The sequence below is a fragment of the Hyperolius riggenbachi genome, chromosome 1 (assembly GCF_040937935.1).
Source record: "Hyperolius riggenbachi isolate aHypRig1 chromosome 1, aHypRig1.pri, whole genome shotgun sequence".
Taxonomy (NCBI): Eukaryota; Metazoa; Chordata; class Amphibia; order Anura; family Hyperoliidae; genus Hyperolius; species Hyperolius riggenbachi.
In genome coordinates this window covers 147,285,124-147,299,754 of record NC_090646.1, presented here as the reverse complement: position 1 = coordinate 147,299,754, position 14,631 = coordinate 147,285,124, and the positions used below count along the sequence as shown (strand labels likewise).

The 14,631-nt window shown below is 44.3% G+C and overlaps 1 protein-coding gene across 1 annotated transcript in view; it reads left to right on the top strand.

The window, feature by feature from the left end:
* LOC137567913 (caspase-3-like) overlaps positions 1-12,214 on the top strand; it is a 134,710-nt gene extending 122,496 nt beyond the window's left edge. The window contains exon 7 of the mRNA XM_068278715.1: positions 11,869-12,214. Within this exon, the coding sequence (XP_068134816.1) occupies positions 11,869-12,074 (206 nt within the window). The 3' untranslated portion in view covers positions 12,075-12,214. The remainder of the gene's footprint in view (positions 1-11,868) is intronic.
* The last annotated feature ends 2,417 nt before the right edge of the window (positions 12,215-14,631 follow it).

Below are 14,631 nucleotides of genomic sequence, written 5' to 3'. Positions count from 1 at the left end.
GAGGAGAAGGCAGTGACCAGTGTCACGTGACGATGGCGCTGCGTACGTTAACGTATGTTAACTTATGTTAAAGTATGTTAACTTTCACTGCTGGTCGTTATGTAATCACTCAACTTATTACTGACACTTTGATCTGTATTATCCTGCTGTCAGATGTGATTGTTCTTCTGAGCATGCACTTTTTTTGGTGCTTGCTTATGCACATTATGTTATGTCTGACCACCAGCATCTCTGAGGCTGGTGCACACTAAAAGAGCTTTTTAAACGCTAGAGATTTTAAAAGGTCTGGCTAATGCAATGCTATGGGGGACTTTTACAAAATCACATCGCTTCAGTGAGAACACACGCATAGGATAGCATTAGCAAGAGCTTTTACAATCACAAAGCGCTTAGAAAAGCTCTTGCAGTGTGCACCAGCCCTCAGGAGAAATCTGGAAATTTGGACACTGCCATAGGCACCCGACATAAATAGTGGCCAGCTCAAACTGTGGCTCCAAATAGCAGGCTAGTTTCAGAAATGACTAATCTCAGCTATTAATTTGAGAGCCTATGACGGCACCCACATTTTCTAATTCTCCCTTAGGGGAGACAGAGATGCTGTTCAGACATTTAGTAAATTAACATGCACGGGCAGCACAGTGGCGTAGTGGTTAGCTCTCTTGCCTTGCAACGCTGCGTCCCCAGTTTGAATCCCAGCCAGGTTAACACCTGCAAGGAGTTTGAATGTTCTCCGTGTCTTCGTGGGTTTCCTCTGGGCACTCTGCATTCCCCCCACATCCCACAAAACATACAAATAAGTTAATTGGCTTCCCCCTTAAATTGGCCCTTTAATACAATACCTACACTACATGATAAATACACAGACATATGACTATGGTAGGGATTGGATTGTGAGCCTCTCTGAGGGACAGTTAAGTGATAAGACTATATATATATATATATATATATATATATAAAATTCTGTACAGCGCTGCATAAGATATTGGTGCTATATAAGAACTAAATAACAATAATAATTAAAAAAAAAATGAGCACTAAGAAAAGGCTTTAGGGGCGGGATTAACATGGGCGCTTGCACAATGTTTACTGCCGCTGCGGTGCTCATCATTTAACCCAGCCAGCACCGTTGTTTACTATAGTTTTGCACAAATACCACATTTTTATCCCTATTTTCTGGTCTTTCAGGGGAGCCTGGAAGCTAACTGTTGCACTCCCCTGTCCCCCAACGGGGATGAAAAATGTTGATTGCCGCTAAAAGATGTCAAAATCCACTAAACACTTTTCTGTAGGCTTGCAGAACAGCATTTAAGATGCCACCAGAAACCTGTGTGAACTGGCCCTTACATCCCCTGGCTCACTAGGGGCCGTATGCACTAGAGCTTTGCTACATTGACTCCGAACTCCAGGCTTTGGGGGTGGTTAGGGTTAAAATGGACCTGAACTCTTGCACAGGACAGAAGGAAAACAGAGAAATGCACCCTGTATGTATTTAGAGAGTTTAGCCTGTCTAATTCCCCCTCATCTTTGACTAATCACCACTGTAATTTGAACTAGTCAGCTGTGTCGGCTCAGAAATCTCCTCTGCCACAGCAGAGATGTTAACCCTATGTCTGCTTCCATGAAAGAAGGAAGTAGACACACTGCATATATACTGCAGGATTTGTACCGACACCAGCGATTTTCAAAATCACCCTAAAAACGCTTGTGCAATGAATCCCTATGGGATAGTTTACATCTGAGCGATTCGTTTCTGATCCACTCAGGAAAGCGCTGCCTGTACCATTTTTTTAGGGCAATTTTGCTACAATGGAAGGTATAGGAAAAGCACAAAACGCTCACAAAATCGCTTTGTGCTGCAATTGCGTTTGCGCGTTCATGAATAATGAATAAATACGTTGTATTTATTCATTTCTGGGTCAAAGAGCTCCTAATCGCTATGCAAAAACGCTTTGAAAAGCGCTTTACACTAAATTGAAGCATGCAAGTAAGCGCCGGGTTGGGGGGGGGGGGGGGGGGGGAGGCTTGCGGAGGAAAAAAAACGCACAAAAAAATCAAAAATCGCTGGCATCAGCGATTTCGATTTTAGGTGTGAACAAAGCCTAAAGGTCATTATGTTGTTGCTAATTGTTTAGAGCAGAGAGGAAGTTCTGAATTCAGGTCCGCTTTAAGCACAGATAGGGGAGGGTTATCCTGAGGTTGGTTTCACACTGTAAACCAGCACTAGTGATGTAGTGCATCGCTTCCGCCAGAAACAGGCCTTCAGGGGACACAGCGCTAGCCAATTGTATCCATTAATTTTGCCTTAAAATGTGTAACCACACCCACAATTGAGCTCCAAAATTTTAGGTGTCCAGATTTTTGGGGACTTTTGTTTGTGAAAAAATAGAAATTAGGTTGGCAACCTTGGTTACAGTAGCAACACACGCATTAGCTCATAAGTATGTGGCACATAACAGGTGGTGTTCTCAAGGCACTACTACTGTCTAGTTTTCAGAATAACGCTAGTAGTGTTCATATTTAAACTTCGCACTTGAACTGCTAATTGATAAGATTGTGGTTGACAAATTAACATATTGGGGTCGATTCATTAAGCATTACCGCATTCAGTAATGTAGAAAACAGCTGACTACCGATCATTTAGATAAATGGCAATTCATAAAGGCTGTTACCGCATGAAAATACCGAGCAGTAAGGTAAATTACCGACTTGTGCAGTAAATACCTCAACACATGCCAGCAAATGTCAAGTCATAAAGCCTACAACATGCGGTAAATAGAGATGGCCCGCACGGTTCGCCCGGCGGGTAGTTCACGTGGATATCAGCTACCCGCGCCCGCGGCGGGTAGCGGACACATAGCGCGTTTGACCCACCTCCTATACCTCATCATTGGGCTAAACTTTGACCCTCTACATGACAGTCAGCAGACACACGGCAGCCAATCAGGCTGTACTCACCCACGGACCACCTGCCCCCCCTTATAAAATTGATGCAGCATCGGAAATGTTATCAGTCTGCTGATCTCGCTAGAGTGAGAGGAAGGGAGAGACATTTGAAGATAGGGAAAGCGTTAGTTAGGCTAGTTAGCTTGCTCCTCGCTCAGTGTTGTTGCTGAAAGCACCCCACAAAAAGCTCTTTTGAGAGCTAATATTCTTCTAATCTGTTTTTTTCTGTGTGTGTGTGACCACAGACAGGCACAGATACAGCCCTGTCGCAGCTGGGCCTAGTTGCTGTACTGTGCCAGGCCCACACTTTGTCTTACCATTGCATATATTTTCACTGTGTTTGTGATTTAACTCTAGCGATCTGATGGTGATGTCAAACATGCGTACTTTCCTTAGTCCAACGCATCGCCTCAGCCGTTCCGGATCCACCATCCAAGAACACTTCGACCGGCAGGTAGCCGAGTACCTGGCCTTAAGTGCGAATATAGACACTCTGAGCAGTGATGAACCCCTGGACTATTGGGTGTGCAGGCTTGACCTGTTGTGGCCAGAGCTGTCACAATTTGCCATCGAAACTTCTGGCGTGCCCCGCCTCTAGCGTCCTGTCAGAATGGATCTTCAGCGCAACTGGAGGCATTGTCACTGAGAAGAGAAGTCGCCTAGTTCAAAAAAGTGTTCAGCACCTTACCTTTATTAAAATGAATGAGGCATGGATCCCGGAGAGCTACTGCCTGCCAGAAGACTAAGTCAGTCCCCACACAGCATCTCTGCCTGCACGCCGTGTGACTGCCTGCCCACCCGAAGACTAAGTCAGTCCCCACACAGTATCTCTGCCTGCAGGCCGCTTGCCTTCTCCGTTACCACCAACAGGGTCCAGGACTCCAGATGGATTCCTGAATTTTTAAGGCGGCTGCCAGCCGCTAACAAAAAGGATATTTTTTCTGGTGCGTGTACATGACTAATTTTTCTGGCTGCACTGCGGGTGCAAAAAAAACCCAAAAGGCATGTACATGTGTCAATTCCCCTTTCGTGATCATTATTTGCTGCAATGAAGGGGCTTGCGTATCACAATGAAGCAATGACCTTTATGAGTGTGTTGGGGGGCACACCGAAGATGATAAAGTCGTTGTTTCATTGAGGACAGACCAAATTCGATCAGCTGGACAGTCACTGTTGTTCTGTCATTGAGCTAACTTAGCCCGACCATATGGGCTGGAAAACCGCCATCGCCTGCACTCTTGTCCTGGTGTGCACCAGTACGACCATCACTACACAAACAGCTGTTTGTGGCGGTGCGTTACACAGTGAGTTTGGTGTGTCAGTGTGAAGCAGTACACTACTTACACTACCTGCTCCATGTATACACACGCAAGATGTTTTCAAGTGCTTCATGCCTCCAATTTAGGAATGCAATGTGATTTCTGCCCTTTAGGGATTATAACCCTGCTCTGCGTCAAATCCATAATTTTCCCCGGTACTTTTGGCGTGTATCCCACTCTACCATGCCTCCCTCCAGGTGTTAGACCCCTTGAAACATCTTTTCCATTATTTTTGTCGGCCAGAAACAGTGTTGTTTGTAGTTTTTAAAGTTTGCTTGCCCATTGAAGTCTATTGTGGTTTGCAGAGTTTGCCAGTTCACAGACTTTTGCAGAAGTTGGCGTCCGCGGTCCGCGAACCCAAGATCTTAGGTTCGAGTCATCTCTAGTGGTAAAGCCACAAAAAAATATGTGAGAGGAGACTGTGCTGGGAGCCGTGATTCACAAGCAGAAGCAGAGGCAGCTGTGACTGACAGGAGCAGGGAGCCAACAGAAACAGCCCTTTCTCCTGCAAGTTTCAATGATGGAATCTGATAGGACCCGCAGACTTCTCAGGTGGGGCAATAATTTAAACCCCCCAGGCAGCAGCAGAGCGATTGGCACAAAACAGGCTTCCCATAAATACCTTCGGCTGTTTAACCTCTTGGGTTCCTGTTTGAAGATGTGTAGGAACTAATGGGGAAAATCACCTAAGCATGGCATGTGTAAAGTTTCTTGAAGTTAATGTAAGCTATGGCAATTTAATAAAATGTTAAGACTAATAGACAGATTCAGAGCAAGCAGAGGCAGTATAACAAAACATGTACATCTAAAGGGATATCGGGATGCCTCAATGCCCTCACTGCACGAAACAGCTTGTAAGAACACAGAGACACTAAATACTGTTCTGCTGTTACCACAAAGGTTTTTGTCAATGGGTTTCGGTAATTTACCGAACTTCTACCGCACCTGTGAAAATTGTTATGAATTGGCACACAAAAGTCTAAAATATCGAATACAGAATTTTCCCGACCAAATTTTTTTTCCGCACAGCCTTTTATGTATCGACCCCATTGTGTGGAAAGTGTACTATAAGCTAAGCAAATAAAGTAGAAAATGATATGTTCAGCAGGAGCAGAGCTATCAATTCGCTTCTCTGAGGTATAAAGCTTAGTACGCATAACGGAAAATTGTATACTTACCTATCGGTAATTTTCCTTTCCTGATGCATCCATGGCAGCACCTACGGGTTGTTGCCCCGCCCACAATCCCCATAGGACAAGTGAATAGATAAATTAAACCCCACCCTACTACTTCCTGTCTGTTCTCTTTTCGACCTCACCGAGCAATAGGGTGGGTCCTATGTGCTGCCATGGATGCAACAGGAAAGGAAAATTACCGATAGGTAAGTATACAATTTTCCGTTTTCCTAATGCCTTCATGGCAGCACCTACGGGATATAACTAGCTAAACAATAGAACCAAGGGAGGGCAAATATTGCTGGTGCACAAAAAAGTATTATTTTATTACAGTGCAAAACAACAAAAAATTGACAAGCAAACATAAGTATAAGAATATGCATAGGCATTAGTATTGCATGCGTCACACAGGTTTGGGAACAGAAAGAACAGCTCTACCAAAGTCAATAGTGGAATTTGCTGCCGGATCGACTCTGTAGTGCTGCATAAATGTATGGACAGAACTCCAGCTAGCTGCCTGGCAGATTTTCTCTGCCAAAACTCTAGAATATGCTGCCCACGAAGTAGACATGGATCTAGTGGAGTGGGCTTTCAACTCCTGTGGGGGCTCTAGATTACTGACTCTGTAAGCAGTCTCAATTGCCTTTACAATCCAGGATGATATAGATCTAGATGATGCTGCCTCTCCTTTCCTATACCCTGACGCGATGATAAATAGTCTGTCTGATTTTCTAAAGGTTTCTGTCAATTTTAGGTACTGTTTAAGTACTCGTGACACGTCCAATCTGTGGGGCTCTTCCGGATCTGTGGTCTGGAATGTAGGCAGTGTCCATTCCTGGTTGAAATGGAACACAGTAGACACCTTGGGAACAAATTGCTGAACCAGGCGTATGATTACTCTATCTGGAAAAAAGTTTAGAGAGGGTTCTTTAATTCCGATGGCCTGCAGTTCCGACACCCTCTTGGCTGAAGCTATTGCTAATAGAAACACGGCCTTTAGGGTAAGATGCCATAGTGTGCTGTTTTCCAGAGGCTCGAAAGGGGAACCTGAAAGTGCATCCAAAACTATGGGCAGATCCCATTTTGGAAACCTATTTCGTAGTGGAGGTTTAATTTTCATGACTGCTTTCAGAAATTGACACACTAATGGTTCGGTTGCCCATTTATGCCCTGTTAGTGATGAGATAGCTGTCATTCGGCACCTAAGAGTTGAATATCCTAGTTGTTTCTCCAATCCTGTTTGTAGAAACTGTAGTATCTGATGTACTTCCGGATGCAGTGGGTCAAACTGTTGCTGGTTGGCGAAATTTGTGAATTTATTCCAGATCGCATGATAAGTTCGGTTTGTTTCTTTCCTAGCTTTCCTAGCTTTTAACAGTGTTCCAATGACTTCGTCCGAACATCCTGCATCCCTTAGTTTTTTCCCCTTAACAGCCATACCGTCAAAGCTAATTTGTGCGGGTTGGGGTGTACAAAAACGGCCCCTGCTGTAACATGTCCGTTTCCACTGGTATTCTCCACAGAGCCTGTATCTTCAATCTCCATAACTGGGAAAACCAAGGCCGATGCGGCCAGTATGGAATCACCGCTATCACTTCCATTGTCTCTCGGGATATTCTCCTGAGTAGTCTGCTCACCATGGGGACAGGCGGAAAAACGTATCTTGGATCGAAGTTCCAAGGTGCAGAAATTGCATCCGTCGCTTCTGCTGCGGGAGTCTTCCAGCGGGAGAAGAACCTCTGACATTTTGCATTTTGGGGGGTTGCCATTAGATCTATCTGTGGCCTCCCGTATTTCTTGCAGAATTTGTCGAAGATTTTCTGGTTCAAGGACCACTCGTTGTGGCATAGCTTGCTGCGACTCAAGAAATCCGCTTTCGTGTTCTGAATCCCCGGAATGTACAGGGCTTTCAAATCTGCTAGATTGTTCTCTGCTAGATCTATAATCCGTGCCGTCTCCATTAGTAATTTCCAGCTCCTTGTGCCCCCTTGTCTGTTGACATAAGCTACTGCTGTTCTGTTGTCCATCCTTAGTATGACCGACTTGTTGTATTAGGTCGGCAGGAAATGACAAAGAGCATAGTAAGCTGCCCTCATCTCCAAGATGTTGGTTGCTTCCCTTGATTCCTTCCTGTGCCAAGTCCCCTGAACTGTTGCTGCTGCAAGGAATGCCCCCCAACTTTTGTTGCTTGCATCTGTTGCTAGTACTAATGTTTTTTGTTTGACTATCGTCTGGGTTTTCGATAGGTTTGACTTGCTTTCCCACCAAAGGAGGATCTCCTTCATTGATTGTGTTAGGAAAACATCTTGATTCATGTTGATACCGTCCCATTGGGTAAGGAATTCCCACTGACAAATTCTCATGTGCCACTGAGCCCATGGGACCATGGGTATCTTTGATGATAGAACTCCCAGGAGGCTGAGGCATTGTCTCGCTCTCCACGTTCGGATATGTTTCACCTGTCGTATTTTTTGTATTATAGTGTGTATCTTTTCCTCCAGCAGACCTACCGAGTTGTAAACGGTTTTGAATCTTGCTCCTAAGAACACCATATCTTGCACCGGAGTAAGCTGACTTTTCTCCCAACTTATCCGCCAGCAGAAGGTTTGGAGGGTAGTCAAGAGAAGTGTCCTCTGAGATAGAATCAAGTGCATGTCTTAGGATAGGAGTATGTCGTCCAGGTAATGATGTGTCCTCAGTCCTTTCAGACGAAGTAGGGCTATTACCTGGACTAATACTTTGGAGAATGCCCTGGGGGCAGTACTTATTCCAAAAGGGAGACACGTAAACCGTAGGTGTAGCTCTCCCACGCAGAACCGTAGATATCTCTGGAAATCCTGATGGATAGGGATATGTAGGTACGCGTCCTCTAGGTCCGCGGATAACATCCAGTCTTCCTGCTCCACTGATAGGATTATAGACTGCAAAGATTCCATTTTGAAATGATGTGATCTTATATGTCTGTTTAGTATTCTGAGGTCCAGAACTGGTCTCAGCTTTCCTGACTTTTTCTCCACTAAAAATAGGGGTGAGTAAACACCCCTCCCTCTTTCTTTTATTGGTACTTGTGTTACGGCCCTCTTTGAGATTAACTCTTGAATGTATATCTCCAGTATCTGTCTTTTCTCGCTCGATATTGGAATTTTCGTTGCCACAAAAATATCTGGGGGAGGTTTGTTTATGAAACTCCAACGATGCCCCTGAGTAATTGTCTCCAGCACCCAGGGATTCTGAATATGCTTCGCCTAAATGTGTCCGAACCATTGGAGCCTTCCTCCCACTGGGCACACCTGGGCGGACACACCATCAAAACCCCTTTGATGTACTGGGAGCAGCTGGTGTTGTTTTTTGCTTATTCAGTCGTTGCAGAGTTAATTGACCCCCCTGCCAATTTTTGCGAAATTCTTTGCCTGGTCAATATGCTCTTGCATTACGATATCTCGTCTGTTGAAAACGGCCTTAATGGGAAGGGAACGGCTTTTTCGTCTTGCGATCTTGGGGTATTAACCCTGACTTCCCTCCGGTGACTTTGGAAATCGCTGAATCTATCCTGTCGCCGAAGAGTGACTTTCTGTCAAACGGAATCTTGCACCAGTTTTGTTTTGACATAGGATCCGCGAACCATGATCTGAACCATAGAGCCCTCCTGGCTTTTACTCCATATAACATTGATCTTGCAATTGATCTAACCAGGTCTATAGCCGCTTCTCCGACGAAATCTGCTGTCAGTTTAAATTCTTCTAGGACATTAATTAGCGTTTCCTTGTCTGCGTCGGTAGCAATTGCGGTCTGAAGGTTTTCAGTCCAGGCTCTAACAGCTCTACTCACTGAGGTTAGGGCAACTGCTGGCCTCATGGCTCCTCCCATAACCGTATATAATTTTTTAAGATCTGCATTAATCTTTCTATCGCTTGGTTCCTTGAAAGATACTGCGTCGTCAATTGGGAGTGTCACATGTTTGGCTAATCTCATAACCGAGGCGTCCACTGACAGAACCTCGTCTAAGGACTTTGTTTTCTTCTCTGGTAGTGGATATAATTTAGCGAGCCTGTTGTTTAGGGTAGCCTTTTTCTCGACTTTAGTCCACTCTTCCTGAATAATTTCAGCGATTTCATCCATAAAGGGAAAAGCAGTCGAGGATTTTTTTAAATGTTTATAGTAAACTTTCTTCTGCTTTTCCTCCTGTTCTTCACCTTCTTCCCATTCTATAGCCTGCTTAAAGGGGAACTTCAGCCTAAACAAACATACTGTCATCAAGTTACATTAGTTATGTTAATTAGAATAGATAGGTAATATAATCTCTTACGCACCCTGTTTTAAAAGAACAGGCAATTGTTTGTGATTCATGGAGGCTGCCATCTTTGTCATGGGGGCAGCCATCTTTTTGGTTGAAAGGATGTGACAGGGAGCATGAGACACAGTTCCAACTGTCCTGTGTCCTGATTACCTCTCCCAGCTGCACACGCTAGGCTTCAAATGTCAAATTCAAATTGTAAAAAAAAAAAAAAAAAATTGCACCAAAACAGCAGAACGAGAGCAACAACATCAGAAATCCCATCATGCTTTGCACAGCATCAGGGGAAAAAAGCCCGGGCAGTTTTCTTCTGTGCAGCTAAAAATGAGGCTTGTATAAGAGAAACAAAGTTCTGATGCTGTGAAACTGTTATAGAAACACCAGGCCTTTTCAGTGGTGCTGAGTCGATTTTTAGTCCGGAGGTTCACTTTAACCGCTTTGACAAAGTTCAACCAAGGCAAAGTCAAATCCCGATTGACTCTCTTCGAATTCCTCATCTTCTTCCTGTTGGGGAGCAGTAGAAGGGATGTCTGAGTCATTTGCTTGAGGTAGTTTAGCCACGTATTCCGCCATGGAATCCTGAACGGCTTTTTTAATCAATTCAGATACTTCTACAGGCTGTTGTTGGTCCGCAGACATCTGTGTGAAACAATCCTGACAGACTAATTTCCCGGGTAGAGGAGTTCTTCCGCATGCCCAGCAGGGTTTTGAATGTTTGTGTCTGTGAGAACGTCTATAGTCTCTTGGAGATCTGCTTCGTGATCTCTCATAATAGTGATAGTCTGATCTTCGTGGTGATCTTGGTCTTCTATTGTAGTAATAGTCAAAGTATTCATAATTCTTCTGACTTGCAGGGCTGTCAGGGGACAAATAAATGTCCATTACTCTTCTGCGCTCTTTTGAGTGATTAGAAGTAATATACTCACCTTCTGCACCCTTACCTAACAATTACTTGCCGGTCTATGTGCGTGGTCTCTGTATCCAAGGTGACATCGTCCACCCCCTCAGCCTGTTCTGCCATAGATAAATGCTGAAAACAAACATATATCTGCGTGTCAGGATGCTACCTGACTAAATAACGCTCCCCACAAGAAAACAAGGCCCAAAGAGAAAACCGATGTAATGACACCGACCTGTAAAGTAGTAGCAGTGGAAGCTTCCATCGCCTCTCGGGACTTGGGAATCGGCGGCCTGGAGCCTTGCGGGCAAACCTCCGCATGTGGATGCCGACTCCCCATTACCACGCTGACTAAATAGTGGACCTGCGCCGGCTGCCGCCCCGCTTTCGGTTTCGCCGCGCAACCGGAAGTGACGATCGGCTTGGCCCAATCACAGGCTGAGGCTGGTTGGAGCGCACCCGGAAGTGGTGCGTGTCACAGGGCAAACCAGAAGGAGGCAGAGACCCACGCCAGAGCCGGCTATCAGCCGGAATTAAATACATGTTCTGTCCCGCAAAAAGGTGGCTATTAGCCTCCTACCTGACAGCCCATGCGTGGACAAGATGATCCCCAAGACCAGTAGAACGGGATCGCGCCACTAGACACACCATTGGAGTGTACAGGGCTCACCAGGAGAGGCTGAACCTGGCAATGGAAACCACCCGCAGGGATGGCCGGTATGAGTGCAGCAGCTTCTACTATCCAACTTGTCCGAGGAGAGGACGAAAAGCAAAGACAGGGAGTAGTAGGGTGGGGTTTAACTTATCTATTCACTTGTCCTATGGGGATTGTGGGCGGGGCAACAACCCGTAGGTGCTGCCATGGAGGCATTAGGAAATCCTATTTTGATTAGCCAATGACTGACCAATTTTACAATCTTCATGTATGAGGGGCAACAGATTTTAAAAACTATGAACAGATTGTGTAGGTAAGCTCTTATACCACATGTAAGTGGTAAAATTGGGCAATCAAACTTGGATGTGTATGGCAGTTCAAAATGATGCTGGCACAGGAGGAGGTGTGCCCGTGTGACAGGTGAGCCTGCAACCTGCCTGCAGCCTGCTTAGCTAAGGATGGCCCTATGTGAAATACCAATGCTATCAAGATTGTTTAACTTTCAATTTTCCTCAATAACCTTTAATGAAAGGCTCAGGCTGGTAACATGACCTACAGTATATGCCTCTGATCTTTCTCTGCAGGGTATTTGGCTTGGAGAAGTCCAGTGAATGGCTCTTGGTTCATTCAGACACTGTGTGAGATGCTGAAGAAGTACTGGATGGAATATGAACTGTTGCAGATTCTAACCTACGTGAACAAGTCAGTTGCATACCAATGTCAGACCCCTACAGGAGGAAAACAAATGCCTTACATGGTCAGCACACTCACAAAACGTCTCTTTCTGTGAAGAAAAATACTGCATGTATTAAAAGGGCCAACAATACACCATATAACACGTAACAAATAAAACATCCTGCATGTTGCTAAGCAATGCCTGGTGATGCACATATCTATCTATGAAACATTATTAAAGATCAATTAATTGTGTTCCTGGTCATTGCCTGCATATGATGTCACAGACTCACACCACCTACACTGTCCACACTGTCACACGCCGCCTAGTGGGCAGACTGCTGAATGCCTTCCAATCTGTTTCAACCCACAGACCATCCAATCTCTTAGATGCAATCGATGTACTGAAACCACTGGAATTGGGCAAACAGACAGGCCAGGAGGGAACATGCGTGCAACACAAACACTTTAATTCACAAAATTACAGGTAGCTGCCACCACCTTTGTACAAGGTCAGATGAACCTGCTCTGACTATTCTAAACCTGCGAAGAAAATTGTTAACACACTACAACGTCGGAAACAATACAATACTTCAGGTAGCTAATCTTCAGAAAGGCTAGGTTTCTTTCTGCAGTGCTCAGATCAGGTATGTAGCTGTAATAATGACCTTAAGTTGTTTTATTGTAAATGCAATATAAATAATATATACAGAAAATTATTATAAGTAACAATTGTGGAGACGGTGACCACAGTGTAAAATAAAAGGGAGAACAGAGAAAATTAATTCTTAAGGTTTTGGAAGAAAGCTGTCTTTTGTGTGGAAATCCAAGCAAAATGAAAAGTTCCTTTGTTCCACAAGTCAGTCAAGATTGAGTTCTCTTGCTAGCTTCAATCCTTAGGTGTTGTTAAAATGGAGAACTGAGATTACATTTCAGCCTGTTCCTTAGGATCCTGTTTTGAGGGTGGAACTCAGGGGCAACCCCAGCTCTGGAGGTTAAGCGACCCCTTACATTTGGGGGGAATCTTAAATCCCAAATATGACATTTTTATATATCAGGCCACATTCATTGCACACAAATAATAATAGCAAATTCAGAATTCCCAAAGAATAAAATCACATTAATACCAGACATGAATAGTGTGCAACATTCTGTTCTTGAGAAGTTTAATAACAGGGTGGCTGGTTGTGTCAGCTCCCTTAAAAGGGATATGAAAATATTCAGTTGGACTTTAGCAGTCAAATGATATACTTTTCATACAAGTCAAAACTACAGTATCTCTCTAAAGTACAAATTAAGCAAGTACAGTTATTAAGTATAGCCATGACTCTTGCCTCCGCTTAGTCTGTGTCCCTCTGTACTCAGGGCTTGCTTCTAGTGTGTACTGCACCAAATGGGCTTTTTATGCTAGAGTTCACACTCCCTTTTGTAATTAAAGAAAAAAACTGTCATCCCAGAATAGAAGTGCTTGTCCAACTTGAATAGGGCAGACCCCAAGCTCTGCTCTCTCTGCTACTCCTAGACAAGCAATCTGGATTGTAGTATAAAGCTCCAACCAACATATACAAGCTCAGTGCTTTTCCTGTATTGCAGTATTATAAACAAACAGTAGTCCACTACAGACTATAACAGTAACTTCTCCTGTACCGCTATATATATATACATTATATATACACACATACATATACATACACATACACACACACACACACACACACACACACACACACATATACACACATACATATACATACACACACACACACACACACACACACACACACACACACACACACACACACACACACACACACACACACACACACACACACACACACACACACACACACACACACACACACACACACACACACACACACACACAGTGTATATATAGTGGGATGCAAAAGTTTGGGCAACCTTGTTAATCGTCATGATTTTCCTGTATAAATCCTTGGTTGTTACTATAAAAAATGTCAGTTAAATATATCATACACACAGTGATATTTGAGAAGTGAAATTAAGTTTTTGGGGATTTACAGAAAGTGTGCAATAATTGTTTAAATAAAATTAGGCAGGTGCATAAATTTGTGCACTGTTGTCATTTTATTGATTCCAAAACCTAAATTATCTTGGTAAGCTCAGTGACTCCTGACCTACATAAACAGGTGAATCCAATTATGAGAAATAGTATTAAAGGGGGTCAATTGTGAGTTTCCCTTATCTTTTAATTTTCTCTAAAGAGTAGCAACATGGAGGGTCTCAAAACAACTCTCAAATGACCTGAAGGCAAAGATTGCTCACCATCATGGTTTAGGGGAAGGATACAGAAAGCTGTATCAGAGATTTCAGCTGTCTGTTTTCACAGTTAGGAACAGATCGAGTAGATGGAAGACCACAAAAGCTCAGTTCAAGTTAAAGGGAAGTTTCAGGGAGTGGGAAAAAAAAATCTTACCTGGGGCTTCCTCCAGCCTGTGGCAGGCAGGAGGTGCCCTCGCCGCCGCTCCGCAGACTCCCGGTGGTCTCCGGTGGCCGACCCAACCTGGCCAGGCTGGCTGCCAGGTCGGGCTCTTCTGCGCTCCAACGACGGGCTCTTCTGCGTTCCACGCGGGCGCGCTGACGTCATCGGACGTCTTCCGGGCTGTACTGCGCAGGCGCAGAACTACTGCGCC